This window comes from Peromyscus eremicus, chromosome 10 (assembly GCF_949786415.1).
Source record: "Peromyscus eremicus chromosome 10, PerEre_H2_v1, whole genome shotgun sequence".
Classification (NCBI taxonomy): domain Eukaryota; kingdom Metazoa; phylum Chordata; class Mammalia; order Rodentia; family Cricetidae; genus Peromyscus; species Peromyscus eremicus.
This window is the reverse complement of record NC_081426.1, coordinates 91,979,749-91,992,748: the sequence shown is the minus strand read 5'-3', so window position 1 is coordinate 91,992,748 and position 13,000 is coordinate 91,979,749. Positions and strand designations below refer to the sequence as shown.

Below are 13,000 nucleotides of genomic sequence, written 5' to 3'. Positions count from 1 at the left end.
GGCTAATTTCGATGATTTCTAGTCCCATCCATTTCTGAAAATGACATGACTGCATTCTTCTTTATGGCTAAGTAAGAAACTTCAGGATGTTCTAACTTTGATGGAGTTTCTATTGTGACATTTGGCATGAATAAAGGCCATTCTTCACATTCAGGTCAGGGACGGTGTCAAGAATAACAGAGGACAAGAGGACATGGACTCCAACACATCATCGTGTTTCCAAATGTTTAAAACCATTATTATTATTATTATTATTATTATTATTATTATTATTATTTTTGCAGGGACTCAGCACCTCAACAAAACAAAAATCAATAAAGCATGCTATTCACATTGCATAACATGGGGTGGCTTCATGGCGTCTCCCCACTTCTTTGAAAAGAACCATCTACTTACAAAACTGATTTATTTTATGTTTAATATTCAAAGTACAACACTTAAAATTTTCTCTAGTGAAAAATAAAAAGTACTGTTAAAAAAGAAATGGGCTAGATGAACCCTGAATATCCTACAGAAACAACAGCATGCATACACACACACACACACACACACACACACACACACACACACACGGGTCTTTGGGGTACTAATTTCCTGCCTCCCATTGTGTCTTCAACCTCCCCAGCCCATCCCCAGAAAAATACAAATAGATTTGTATTTTTCAAAAGAACTTGATTAAGGGACTGGAGATGTAACTCGGGCTTGCTGACTCAGTGAGCTCTAGGCTGAGTGAGAGAATCTGTCTCCAAAAGAAAAAGTGGAGCCTGCTTGGGGAAGGCAGGCTGCACTGACCTCTTTCTACAGACAGAGACAACTGATTCAGTGATCCAAGCATGTTCAGTGGGAGTAAGGGAAGGCAGGGACTCTAAAGAATTACATAACGCAGAAGTACCCACATACACAACTAAAATGCAAAACACATTTAATCACTAAAAAAACAGGTGTTCATGGCAAAAGCCATTGCCATGTGTCACTGACTCACACACAGCACCCCAGCAAAGAACCGCACAGGATGGCATGGTGGCCTCCTCAGTTGTGAGGCTCAGAGCAGCACGCTCTCTCTCGCAGACGGTGGTGACCCTGTGAGCAAGCGTCCCTCATCTCCGGAGCAGTGAGAGCAAAGCTCTTGGCTATGAGTTCCCTGAGCTAGGAATCCAGGAAACACAGTCAGTCCAGGGCAACCCACAGCCAAACCCAGATCCTTGGAGCCATAAAGGAAGAAAACGCTCCAAGCAACTGGTGTGGGGGCCCAGTTCTCACCACTCATCACAGTAACTGTCAGGGACCCCAGTTCCCACCACTCATCACAGTAACTAACTGTCAGGGACCCCAGTTCCCACCACTCATCACAGTAACTGTCAAGGACCCCAGTTCTCACCACTGATCACACTAACTGTCAGGGACCCCAGTTCTCACCACTCATCACACTAACTGTCAGGGACCCCAGTTCTCACCACTCATCACAGTAACTGTCAGGGACCCCAGTTCTCACTACTCATCACACTAACTGTCAGGGACCCCAGTTCCCACCACTCATCATACTAACTGTCAGGGACCCCAGTTCCCACCACTCATCACAGTAACTGTCAGGGACCCCAGTTCTCACCACTGATCACAGTAACTGTCAGGGACCCCAGTTCCCACCACTCATCACACTAACTGTCAGGGACCCCAGTTCTCACCACTCATCACAGTAACTGTCAGGGACCCCAGTTCCCACCACTCATCACACTAACTGTCAGGGACCCCAGTTCTCACCACTCATCACAGTAACTGTCAGGGACCCCAGTTCCCACCACTCATCACAGTAACTGTCAGGGACCCCAGTTCCCACCACTCATCACACTAACTGTCAGGGACCCGAGTTCTCACTACTCATCACACTAACTGTCAGGGACCCCAGTTCTCACTACTCATCACACTAACTGTCAGGGACCCCAGTTCTCACCACTCATCACACTAACTGTCAGGGACCCCAGTTCTCACTACTCATCACACTGTCAGGGACCCCAGTTCCCACCACTCATCACACTAACTGTCAGGAACCCCAGTTCCCACCACTCATCACACTAACTGTCAGGGACCCCAGTTCCCACCACTCATCACACTAACTGTCAGGGTCCCCAGTTCTCACCACTCATCACACTAACTGTCAGGGACCCCAGTTCCCACCACTCATCACACTAACTGTCAGGGACCCCAGTTCTCACCACTCATCACACTGTCAGGGACTCCAGTTCTCACCACTCATCACACTGTCAGGGACCCCAGTTCTCACCACTCATCATAGTAGCTGGCGTAGGGACCCCAGTTCCCACCACTCATCATAGTAGCTGGCGTGGGGGACCCCAGTTCTCACCACTTCAGCATCCTCATTCCCAAATCTCTCCAATAAGTAAGAACAGATTAATACGTACAGGGCCATGGAATGCCCAGACACTAAGCGGCCTGGCCTCTCTGTCCCCCTGGCCTCCTGCAGACACTTGGGCCCAGTGTGTGCTTTCATCCAGTCCCACAGCAGAATACTTCTGCTCCCCTGTGTATGGTTTGTTGTGGAATGGACTTGCCCAGGGAGGCACACAGGGAGGCACACAGACATACTTGTTCTTAGTAGTGCGGTGTGCACAGGGGAGAGCGTTCAGAATGGAAAATGCAGGTACAACGGAGGACCAGCCAAGGGGAGGCGCTTACCCTCTCCCTTCTGCCTGCGCGAAGCAGCCATGACCGCAGGCTGTGACGTGAACCTGGCTAGCCCAGACTGAGAAAAATCTTCAGATTTGGTAGAAAACGAATGGAATGGAACAGTCAATACTGAGTAAGAGGACACAAGATTTTTGATACACTAGGTAAAGTTATTAAAACCGTCACTAGCTTCCTTTTCCTGGTTCACACTTCAAGGTGGTTAATGAAAAATAGTCACCTGTGTGGTTCACTCCCATCTTACTGGGCGGCACCGACCCAGTTTGCTAAAGGTGACCCGCACGCTGGGCTCTACACCGATTTCTTCCCCTCACTTGGCGTTTCATAGACGCTGCGTTGGTGCTTGTCTCCTCTTCTTCCATCTCCCCCTCAAAGGGGACCATGCTGGTCCCTCCCTCCCCTGCTACCCCCCATTTTCACGTCATATGTCCTCTTACTCCCCACCCCAGCCCGCAAGAGCTCGCCTTCCATCTCCTTCCTAGTTTTACTGGGGCTTTAACTTCTCATTAACCAACATAGAGAAGGGATGATCATCACAAAGCGGAGAGAATAAAGACAAGTCAGTTGTTGCAGCCTGGCGGTGGTGGCCACGCCTTTCATCCCAGCACTCGGGAGGCAGCAGCAAGAGGATCTCTGTGAGTTCAAGCCCAGCCCAATCTACACAGAGAGCGTTTCTTTCAGGACAGCCAGGGCTACATAGAGAAACCCTGTCTCGAAAAACAAAGACAAATCAGCTGTGGCCGGAGAGTTGGCTCAGTGTGTAAGAGCTTACTTGTACATGCATGAGGATATCAGTTTAAATAAATCCCTAGAACCCACATAAAAAGCCAGGCATGATTGTGTGCACACCCCCATATAATCCTAATGTTGTGAGGAGAGGGAGGAGGCAGGAGGATTGCTGAGGCTGGATGCCTGCCAGAATTGATGATTTCGGTGATAGACCTTGTCTTGGAAATACGGCAGGAAAGTGATACAGCAGGATATTCAACATCCTCTTCTGGCCTCTGCACAGATATACACATCTGTATATAAATGTATGTACACCACACACACACACACACACACACACACACACACACACACACACCCATACACCATTCCCACCTACATACATATACATACTACTAAGCACATACATACACAGAATTATAACCACTGTTATGGAAGACTGGGAAATGCATCCTGATGGACCTAATAACGAAATCTGGTGTATGAGGTAAGAAAGGCCTAACGCCATGACTAAAATGCTCCAGTCTACACCACTGTGAGCACAGGCCAGCAGCAGACTCTTGCAGTGAAATTTAGATGTGAGAGGTGCTTCTGTGCACAAGAAGACTTCACCATCATTGTGACGGGGCTGGCTTTGCACAGAACGAGGGGAGCACCCAGCACATCTCTTGGTTGAGAGGCAAAGATGAATGAATGAGACGCTGGAACAGGGTTTCTGATCCGGGGGCAGCACTTGTGCCTAGCACCCTGCCACCTGAGGCCCAGAGCTTCAGAGGCTGCAGATACCCTAACAAGCACTCCAACCAAGGGACACGTCCCCATCTGGAGAGAACTAAGAGGAGATGAACTCACACACGAGATGCTGCAGCACGTTCTAAATGGAAGGTATGTCCAGGCAGGTCATGACACACGCAGAGGGAAGGCCAAACACACACTGTCTACACCAGAGTCCAGGAGGGAAATGGGATCCGTTAATGTTTGTTATCTTCTTGTTGCCTGGGGTATGCTTGCTAGCACAATAAACAACACACATTTCTGGCAAGTAAGTTTCAGAAGAAGGTACTCTTCACCAGCTGCCTGGAGCTGGAGCCTGTGCCAATCAGAGACACAAGAGGAGCCGGCTCACGGGAAATCCAACATCGACTCGAAGGCAGGCATCTGAAAACGCTAGCATTTACATATCACCAGAATCATTAGCTTTCTCTTGGTACTTCAGACCTCAGAAGCACGGTACCCAATGCCTAAGAGAAAGGCCGCCATGGAACCAAAGAAGCAAGAGGCCCCAGTGTGTGCCCCAGTGGGCGAATGGACGTTGCCTCTGGTCTGGAAAGGCCCAGACTTCTCCAGAGTGGCAGTGGTGTTTGTCAGCTGGACTGTAAACCAAGAATGGCAGCTGAGGGGGCGCAGCAGCCACCCTGGGATGCATGGGGACCTGGAGAGGCTAGACCAGAGAGAGGGTCCCCAAAGTGAGGGCACACAGTAGCGGGTGCTGAGGACTGAGAACTGAATTCCACAAGCAAGACATACTAAGTCATAGGAGGCATGGGATCTTTAGCTTGTTCTGGGTGGCGACACTGTATTCTTTAGGAAAGAAAAAGGACATCTCTCTTTTTCTTGTTGTCAAGGGTCTGGAATTCCTGTTCTGGGAGGACAGGCTTCCAGTGGTGCCTGCGCTCTCCAGAGAGGGGCCGACAGCTGCTCACCAAACCCAATGCACCGTTGGCTTTTCTCAGCCTGTGGTTGTGGGGTCGGGCAGCCTTTAGGTGATGTGACAAGTGCTGCTCCACCTTCAGAACGGGACAAAAGAGCAAGAAGAAGAGCTAGGCCTATGCAGGCCCTCCCTCCAGGGTGGGCAGTGGCCTGGCACCTGGCTTGCACAGGCTCGGCATGAGGTGCCTTGTAGTTCAAAGGAAAACAGAGGCAGCGTTTTCTAAAACCGACAGTCACTTGGGGCCACAGGTTCTGACTCGTGGAAGGATCCTGGGAGCTTGGCTATGATGGTGGAGACAAGAGGGTCTGAGGAGGAACCTAAGACCCTGGAGAAGGGGTGAGCATGGGTGGGGGGTGGGGGGACATCATTGCCCAACTGAGGTGAGAAGTCAGAGGAACGCTGTAACCGCCCTAGTGAGTGCAGTCACCAGAGTCAGAATTTTGATCTTGAACACTGCTGTGCCTCTCTCAAGAATCTTCTCAGGACATATGTGTACTCAGAAGAATGAGCGAGGGAGAGGATGGACCAGTGGACAGGAGCAGCTAACAAACATGCATCTACTGAGCAGCCATGAGATTCTGAGCCTCTCTGGATCTCAAGAGGAAAGCACTACAGGAGAGGAAAATAGACCAGCTTCACCTCTTCCTGGTTAGGCAGACACAGGTACTGATGACATAGGCCAGCCTTCGCTGCCACATGGCTGCCATGCTCTCCAGCCAATAACCAGGCAGAAAGAAAGGAAACCTAGAAGACTTTAATAAATTCTAAGGCATCAGATGTCACACCCTTGACTGGTAAGGACAAAACTTGGGGTTACTAATCTGGGGGGATGAGGGTAAGAAAGGACAGTTGGACTTTGGATGGAAGTCAAGGGCAGAAGTAACTGTCCCAAGCAGAAGAAACATACCTTTTCCTATCAAACACAATGACGTCCCTTCCTCTGTCAACATAAATAAAGGAGTATATAAATACACTGATCCCCCACCAAAGGTGATGGTTTCTTAGTTAATGAAACAATTGTGTCAAGAGTAAGGCTTCAGTGAACTCCTCCATTATTTGTTGAAATGACCAGTAAGAAAGATCACCTACTTATTTAATAAGCATACAACTGTAATCCCAACACTTGGGAGTCTGAAGCAGGATCTTGGCTTCCAGGCCAGCCTGGGCTACATGGTGAGAACAACATAGCGTGATCAAAACAGTGTTCACTTATTTGAGGGGCAATCTTCAGGTGAATGGATGAAATGAACTATCATCTACAGAAGAGGTGAGCACACAGTAGGGCTCCATGTGGAGCTCAATGTCTGCTAGAGTTTCTTAGAATGCTTCCACCTTCGGTGGTTTTTGTTTTGTTTTCAAATCAGAGAGGCATAATCCTAGCTTAAGAAAAAAAAGTGGATGTTAGTACTTGAACTTCTAAACTACAGTCAATAGTTTGAGTGAGGAGTATTCAGTTCAAGTGTATTTACCTAAGTTTCTCCACTGTGCCTCATGACTCTTCCTAGCCCAATTCCCTCAGGGGCCACATCTGATGGCTTCATCACAGCTATTAACACCACCGAGTCTTTCTTCTTGCCTGGTTTATAGTTTGCATGGCTGGGGAGTGAATCCAGGGCCTAAAATGCTAGGGAAGTGTTCAAACGCTGAGCTCCATGCCCACCCTACCATGTGATATTCATGAGTATTAAGGTTAAAAAGCCTTTAAAGACTTGGTGAATCCTCTGAGAATTTTTACTAAATTTCATAACAGGAGCAGGAGAAGTTCTGAGGGGCCTTTAAATAAACCGCACAAATGTGAAAAAAATTTGGAACACTCTTAAATGTCCCTGACTACATGTTGAGAAAACCTTTTCTAATGCTCACACTGAAAATGAAGGCCTTCACAACCTAGATTTGGGAACAGTCTCAAGTGAAAAAGAAGTCAGTATAACCTCTGGCCCAGAGTCAGGTTCCCAGGTTTGCATACCAGGTGACCCGCTGGAGCCAGGGAGGCCTGAATGGCCGTCATGCTGCTGACGCACAGAATGAATGACATACGTAATACCTCCCACACGGAAGGACATGTGACTCTGAGAGGTAAACACAGCAGCTGCTTTTTTATTCATACCTATCTGAAAGCTTCTCAGTCAAGTTGCTAACTAATGACACACTTCAGGCAAGAATTCCTGGCAGCTTATCCACACTAGCCACACTCACAGCACACCCGAACAATTTCTCTGCCCAGGCATCAGCTTCCATGAGCACAACGTTGTGCTCCACTGCTTCCAGCCCTGGGAGCATCAGGATTGCCTAGGAATTTCAAAAACACCAGAGTGGGAGGCCCCCTGCCGTCCCCGGGTGACTATAATGTGGTCAGGCTTCATTACAGCCAGGATTTAAACCAATGGGTCCCATCTTGACCTGTCTCACAGTCAGACTCCCAAGCCAAATCAATCCCTCAGTGCTTGCCAGAGCTTTGTGTATAAAGTGAGGACATTACTGCTCCGAGGCATGGTTGAGGGGAAGGTTTTTATCTGGAAGAGTCCAGAGCAGGGAGAGAAAGCAGTGACTGAACCAGGACATGGGGGGTGGGGGAGTGAGGGAGGAGAGGAAGACAGAGAGGAAAAAGGAGACAGGTCAAGAGGAGGACAGGACCAGGAGCCATTAGAGTGTATGGCCCAAAGGCAGGGTTGTGTAGACTCAGAAGCTGGGACTGGGAAGCCCCTGAACTGGAGAAGTTTTTTGGTGGTGGGCAAGATAGATCTGTGAGGAGCCAGGATGCCAGCATGGACTCTGTAACAAGTATTTGCTGAAATGCTGAGGGAGCCTGGAGGCCAGCATACACTTTGGTATGCTGACAGGCACCACAGTTAGCATTTGTTCTCAGTTTCTTTTGGACCAGACACTTTAAAGAACTCAATTAAGTGAACTCAATTGTGCTCAATTAAGATGAGGAAATCATAACTGCTCCAAGCGCTGAACAAAATGCTTCCCTGGGCCTAACCTAAATGAGCTTTCCCTGAGCCATGCCTGCAGGGTCACCTTCCAAAGGGCAGGCACTGTTCTAAGAGATGAGAGGGAGTAGCTGGCCTAGACCCCATGGACAGCCGGGATCCCTGACGGCTCTAACAAGGCAGCACAAGACATAATACCCCCCTCCACTGCAGTGGAAAGCAGAAAGGCAGACAATTAGTGACCCTACAGAAAATAAACCAAGGCAGCTAAGAGGGGATGTGACGGGAGACCCGCTAGCAGGAGCAGGTAAACTGTGTATCCTTGACACATGCTCAGAGACGGCAGATGCAGGAACACTCTTTCCTAAACAGAACCACCACAGATTCCTTGATAACTTTTTTTTTTGGTCACAGACAGACAGACAGACACAGACACAGACACACATACACACACACACACACACACACACACACACACACACACACACACACACTCCACATCTCATTCTGAAAGCTTTTCAATCTTTCTGGCTAGATGGTGCAGAACTTTCATTGGAAGCCAGGAAGAGGCCAGTGATTTCTGTGAGTCTGAGGTCTGCCTGCTCTATACGACATGTTCCTGGACAGCCAGGGCTACACAGACTGTCTTACCTCTACACCCCCTCCCCAAAGCCTTCCTGGCTCTTCTAGCTCAAACAGCATCTTCAGCAAGCACTTGAGTCACCCCAAAGGCGTTGCCCACAGTGCATGTGCTGGTCATGCAGACTCTGGCATCTCCGACAACCGGGTTCTGGAGAGGAGTCGCCCTTTCCAGTTCGCTAGAGCCATGCCGTATCTTTAAACAGGTGGATAAATCAGCTGGGCCTCAGGCACGACAGCAAGCTTCACGGCCCTTCCCGTTATTTTCAGCTCATGTTCCACTGCTGAGTAAGACATTTGTCATATACTCAAGAGTGCTAAATCTCATCCCGTCAGCATGACGGTTAGTCTTTTTGTGCTTTTGTGTCAAGATCTGGGCAGGTAGTGAGAGTGCCCCTGGGGAAACACTCCCTAGTCTTACCTCATCACAAAAAAGAGAGCCAGAGCTCAACAGTTTAGAATAAAGACGACACTGCCCAAACCAGCAGCACGCCTAAGTAATAGAAAGTCTCAAATGAGGCAGGTTTCCCATGAAGACTCGTACTAAACAGCAGGTGCCCAGCAGTCTGCAGCTCACCCTACCAGTTCGCTTTCCTCAGGATCTCTTACCCATATGCTTTAACAGTTCTAGATACGAAGCAAGGGCCATGAGTTAGAGCAATTCTTTTAAAAAATTCAGAATACTAATTATCATTCCAATTCACGGAAGACCTTAATTTCCAGGACAAAACATCATATGCCAGAGAGTGAACAGTGATCTCTGCATGCATAAAAATGTGCCCTTAGAGTGCGGCAGGGTGTGGAGAAAGCTTACTTCTTCAGTGACTCGGGGCCCTGACACACGTGACTGCCTGCAGAATGGGAAGAGGGTGCAGGCCAACAGAACTCAGAGTGGCAGTCAAGTGCCACTGGCAGGGCAAAGACTTCAGCCTCTGCTAGACAACTCAGAGATCCCTGGCCATGCACACAGGGCCAGGCACGTCATGGTGCTCACCTTTCTCTTCCTGGTCACTCTGCGACCATGCACACACGGCCAGGCATGTCGGGGTGCTCACCTTTCTCTTCCTGGTCACTCTGTGACCATGCACACATGCACACACCTCCAGGCACGTCGTGGTGCTCACCTTTCTCTTCCTGGTCACTCTGTGACCATGCACACACCGCCAGCCAGGCACACACTCCAGGTACTCACCTTTCTCTTCCTGGTCACTCTGTGACCATGCACACATGCACACACCGCCAGCCAGGCACACACTCCAGGTACTCACCTTTCTCTTCCTGGTCACTCTGTGACCATGCACACATGCACACACCGCCAGCCAGGCACACACTCCAGGTACTCACCTTTCTCTTCCTGGTCACTCTGTGACCATGCACACATGCACACACCGCCAGCCAGGCACACACTCCAGGTACTCACCTTTCTCTTCTTGCTCCCTCTGCTGGAGCTGTCACAGCTCCTCTTCTCGGAGTCCTGCTTCTTCGCTGCTGCCAGCTGCTTGTCCTCCGCTTTCCGAGGGCGACCCCCCTTCCCCAGGGGCTGGGGAATCCGACTGAGAAGGTCGAGGGTTATCTTCACCACCAAGCTCGTCGGTGGCGGAGTGTCCCTGAGTGGTGAGAGCAACTTGGTGTCTCCCAAGGGTAGCAGGAGTCTGTCTTTCCGGCCGTCCTCCTGGACAATCACAGCCTGTCGGCAGCCACTAGTCCTGACGCCACTGCCGCCCCTGCCACTGTGGGACTGGGACAAGGAGACAAGAGCAAAGTGCTCAGGGTTCCTGTCCCCAGCATTGTCCTTTGGAGGCTGAGGGCCTGAGAGTGCCTTGGAGGGGGCCGGGGAACTCTTGTGCTTCCTCTTCTCGTTGGGGGTGGGCACGGCTGCCTGGGGCTTGGGCACAGGAGCTTCAGGCTTAGGCTCCCTATTGCCTACGGCACGAGGCCTGCCTTTCGTCTTCACCTTGGGTTTGTCTTTGGAAGTCTGCTCTTTCGAGCCATAGGGAAAGGGTCCAGGTTCACTCTCCACCTGCAAGTTGACCTGGGGCTCTGCCTGGCCAGAGCCCTTGGCTGGTTTCCTGGGTTGTTTGGTTCCGATAGTTTGCCGAGGTGGGGGCTCCTGCTGAGCAGGGGATTTCTGGCAGCTCCTCTTCCCAGGCTGGGGCCCCTCAGCGGCCCCTCGGAGAGCTTTGCTGGAACTCTTCGGGGGAGGGTCTCTGGACTCCGGGTGCTGCTGGTCAGAGCTGCGGTCCCCATCCTTACTCTCCTGGCGCCAGCGTGGAGACTCTGTGCTCCCCCGACCGTCGAGGGGTGCCGAGGGCTGGCTGACCTTGGTCAACCAGTTGTCCAGCTGCCACTTGTTTGTTGTCGGAGGCTCAGGCTAGAAACCGGACAGAGAAAAGTGTTAGCTGACCGGTGTGGATAAACTTTTGTGTTAGTGGTCCAGTTACACAGGGCTGTCCCCAGGAGAATTGCTCATTCTGAGCCTAGGAATTTACCTTCCACTCATCCCCCGCAAATTACAAATCAGAGTCTGTAATGAACAATTTCGCAATTTGAGAACTTTGCCTAATAGATATCAACTAATAAGCAGTTGGCAACTGCTGAGAAGTCTGTATGGAATGTCTTTTGTCCTGATGGTTAATTATGGTACAATTTGAACAGAATGAACACACTTGACTTGTAATGCAGGAGACAGGGAATAAAAAGAACCCTTTTGCCAACTGATAGGGACTCTGTCTAACACTCACTTTCTCTTACTTACAAACAGTAAATGGCTTGCTTCTAGCTCATTTCTTTTATTTCCTTTAACTCACAGAATTTTCAAAGAACTTTCACTGACACTAATACAGTAACCTACTTTAAACAGTTTTCCTTCTCAAAAGAAAAGATGGAGTGCAAATACTCTTAGGAAGCGACGCTCAGCAGCTGCAGAGGAACCTGTCGTGCCTGTCCGTGTGTCTCCACGGCTGAGCTCTTGGGGAGCAGCAAACAGAAGCACGTGGCTCCATACAGTGGGAAAGCATCGCCCAGAGTCGAGACTTTCCAGGGTCAGGGGCAGTGTGCGGCTCTGACTCCCGCCCAAGAGCCAGCACACTGCCATCTTGGCCTGCCTCCTGAAAGGGCCACAGTACCTCGGGAGCCGGGGCTGCTAGGGGCTCGTCGTTCTCGCTGTCACTGGAGCTGCTCTCACTCTCTGAGTCTGAGGAGCTGTCGGACGCGCTGCTGCTCTCGGACTCTGCACTACTGGAACGTGCCGACACCACTGGTTCCGGAAGCGTCTGTGGAGCGCTGCCAAGCAAGTGGAGGTGCAGTCAGAGGAGCATGCCCACAGCAAAACACCCCATTGCCTCTGCCCAGCCACCTGCTCCGGAAAGTAAAAGCATCCACGCTGGCTTACCATCCGTGGCCAGTCACCAGATGATGGCAGGCACCGGAGGAGCGGCACCAACACTGGCCTGCCATCTGGCAGATGATATAAACAAACCCTGTGCCAGGTGACTAACCAAGGGCTGGTAAACCTGGGCCCGGACAGCCTGCCGTGTTTTCTAAATGAAGTTTTAATAGAACATGCCTGCAACTGTTGTCTTGGAGGCCATCTGTGGTGGCTTTGGTGCTTTGATAGTAGAGCTGAGCAGTTACAGAGAGTTACATGTCCCACAAAGGCTAAAATATTTACTATGTGGCTCATGAAGGTTACTGACTCCTACTATATATAACTCAAAAGAAAAAGTGTTAAGGAAAAGCTAGTGTGTAAAACTCGCTGTATTCTCTACATAGGGCCTAACTACACAGCAACCAGACACCACTGAATACAGAGTTCCTTGGCAGGGTGAGCTCAGAAGTGGCCCAGTCACTTCCTGGTGGAGTCAGACAATGGGCCATTCTTTGTGACTAGCTGGGCATGAACAACTCCAGGTTTTACAAGTCGGCCATTAACTGTAGGTCAATGAGAAAACATATGGATCGAGGCTAGACATATAGTTTCAAACCATATGCAGTCTTAGCTGCCCTAGACGTTATTACTAAAGCAGACATCTTTAACCCTAGCCTTCAACGTTTCCGAACCTCCCTACAAGATCCTCAAAACAAACTCTTATTAAGTAATGGATAATAAATAATGTAATAAGAATCACTGGCTGGGTTCATTTTAGAGCGAACATCGTCCAGGGACGTCCGCTCCTCATGGGACTCCATCAGCAAAGAGTCAGCTGCAGGGTGTGAGCCAGTGACGGCGGCAGGACCCACTGGGAAGGGAGCTCTTGCTCCTAGCTGTCCCCTGCCCTCTGGCTTCTCT

General features: G+C 50.0%; 1 protein-coding gene across 4 annotated transcripts in view; it reads right to left on the bottom strand.

The window, feature by feature from the left end:
• Window positions 1–13,000, bottom strand: part of Aff1 (ALF transcription elongation factor 1) — a 168,081-nt gene that overhangs the window by 11,513 nt on the left and 143,568 nt on the right. For all 4 annotated transcript variants that reach the window (XM_059274853.1, XM_059274850.1, XM_059274851.1 and 1 more), the window contains 2 exons: window positions 11,838–11,994; window positions 10,133–11,083 (listed from right to left, as the gene is read on the bottom strand). In XM_059274853.1, the coding sequence (XP_059130836.1) occupies window positions 10,133–11,083; window positions 11,838–11,994 (1,108 nt within the window). The remainder of the gene's footprint in view (window positions 1–10,132; window positions 11,084–11,837; window positions 11,995–13,000) is intronic.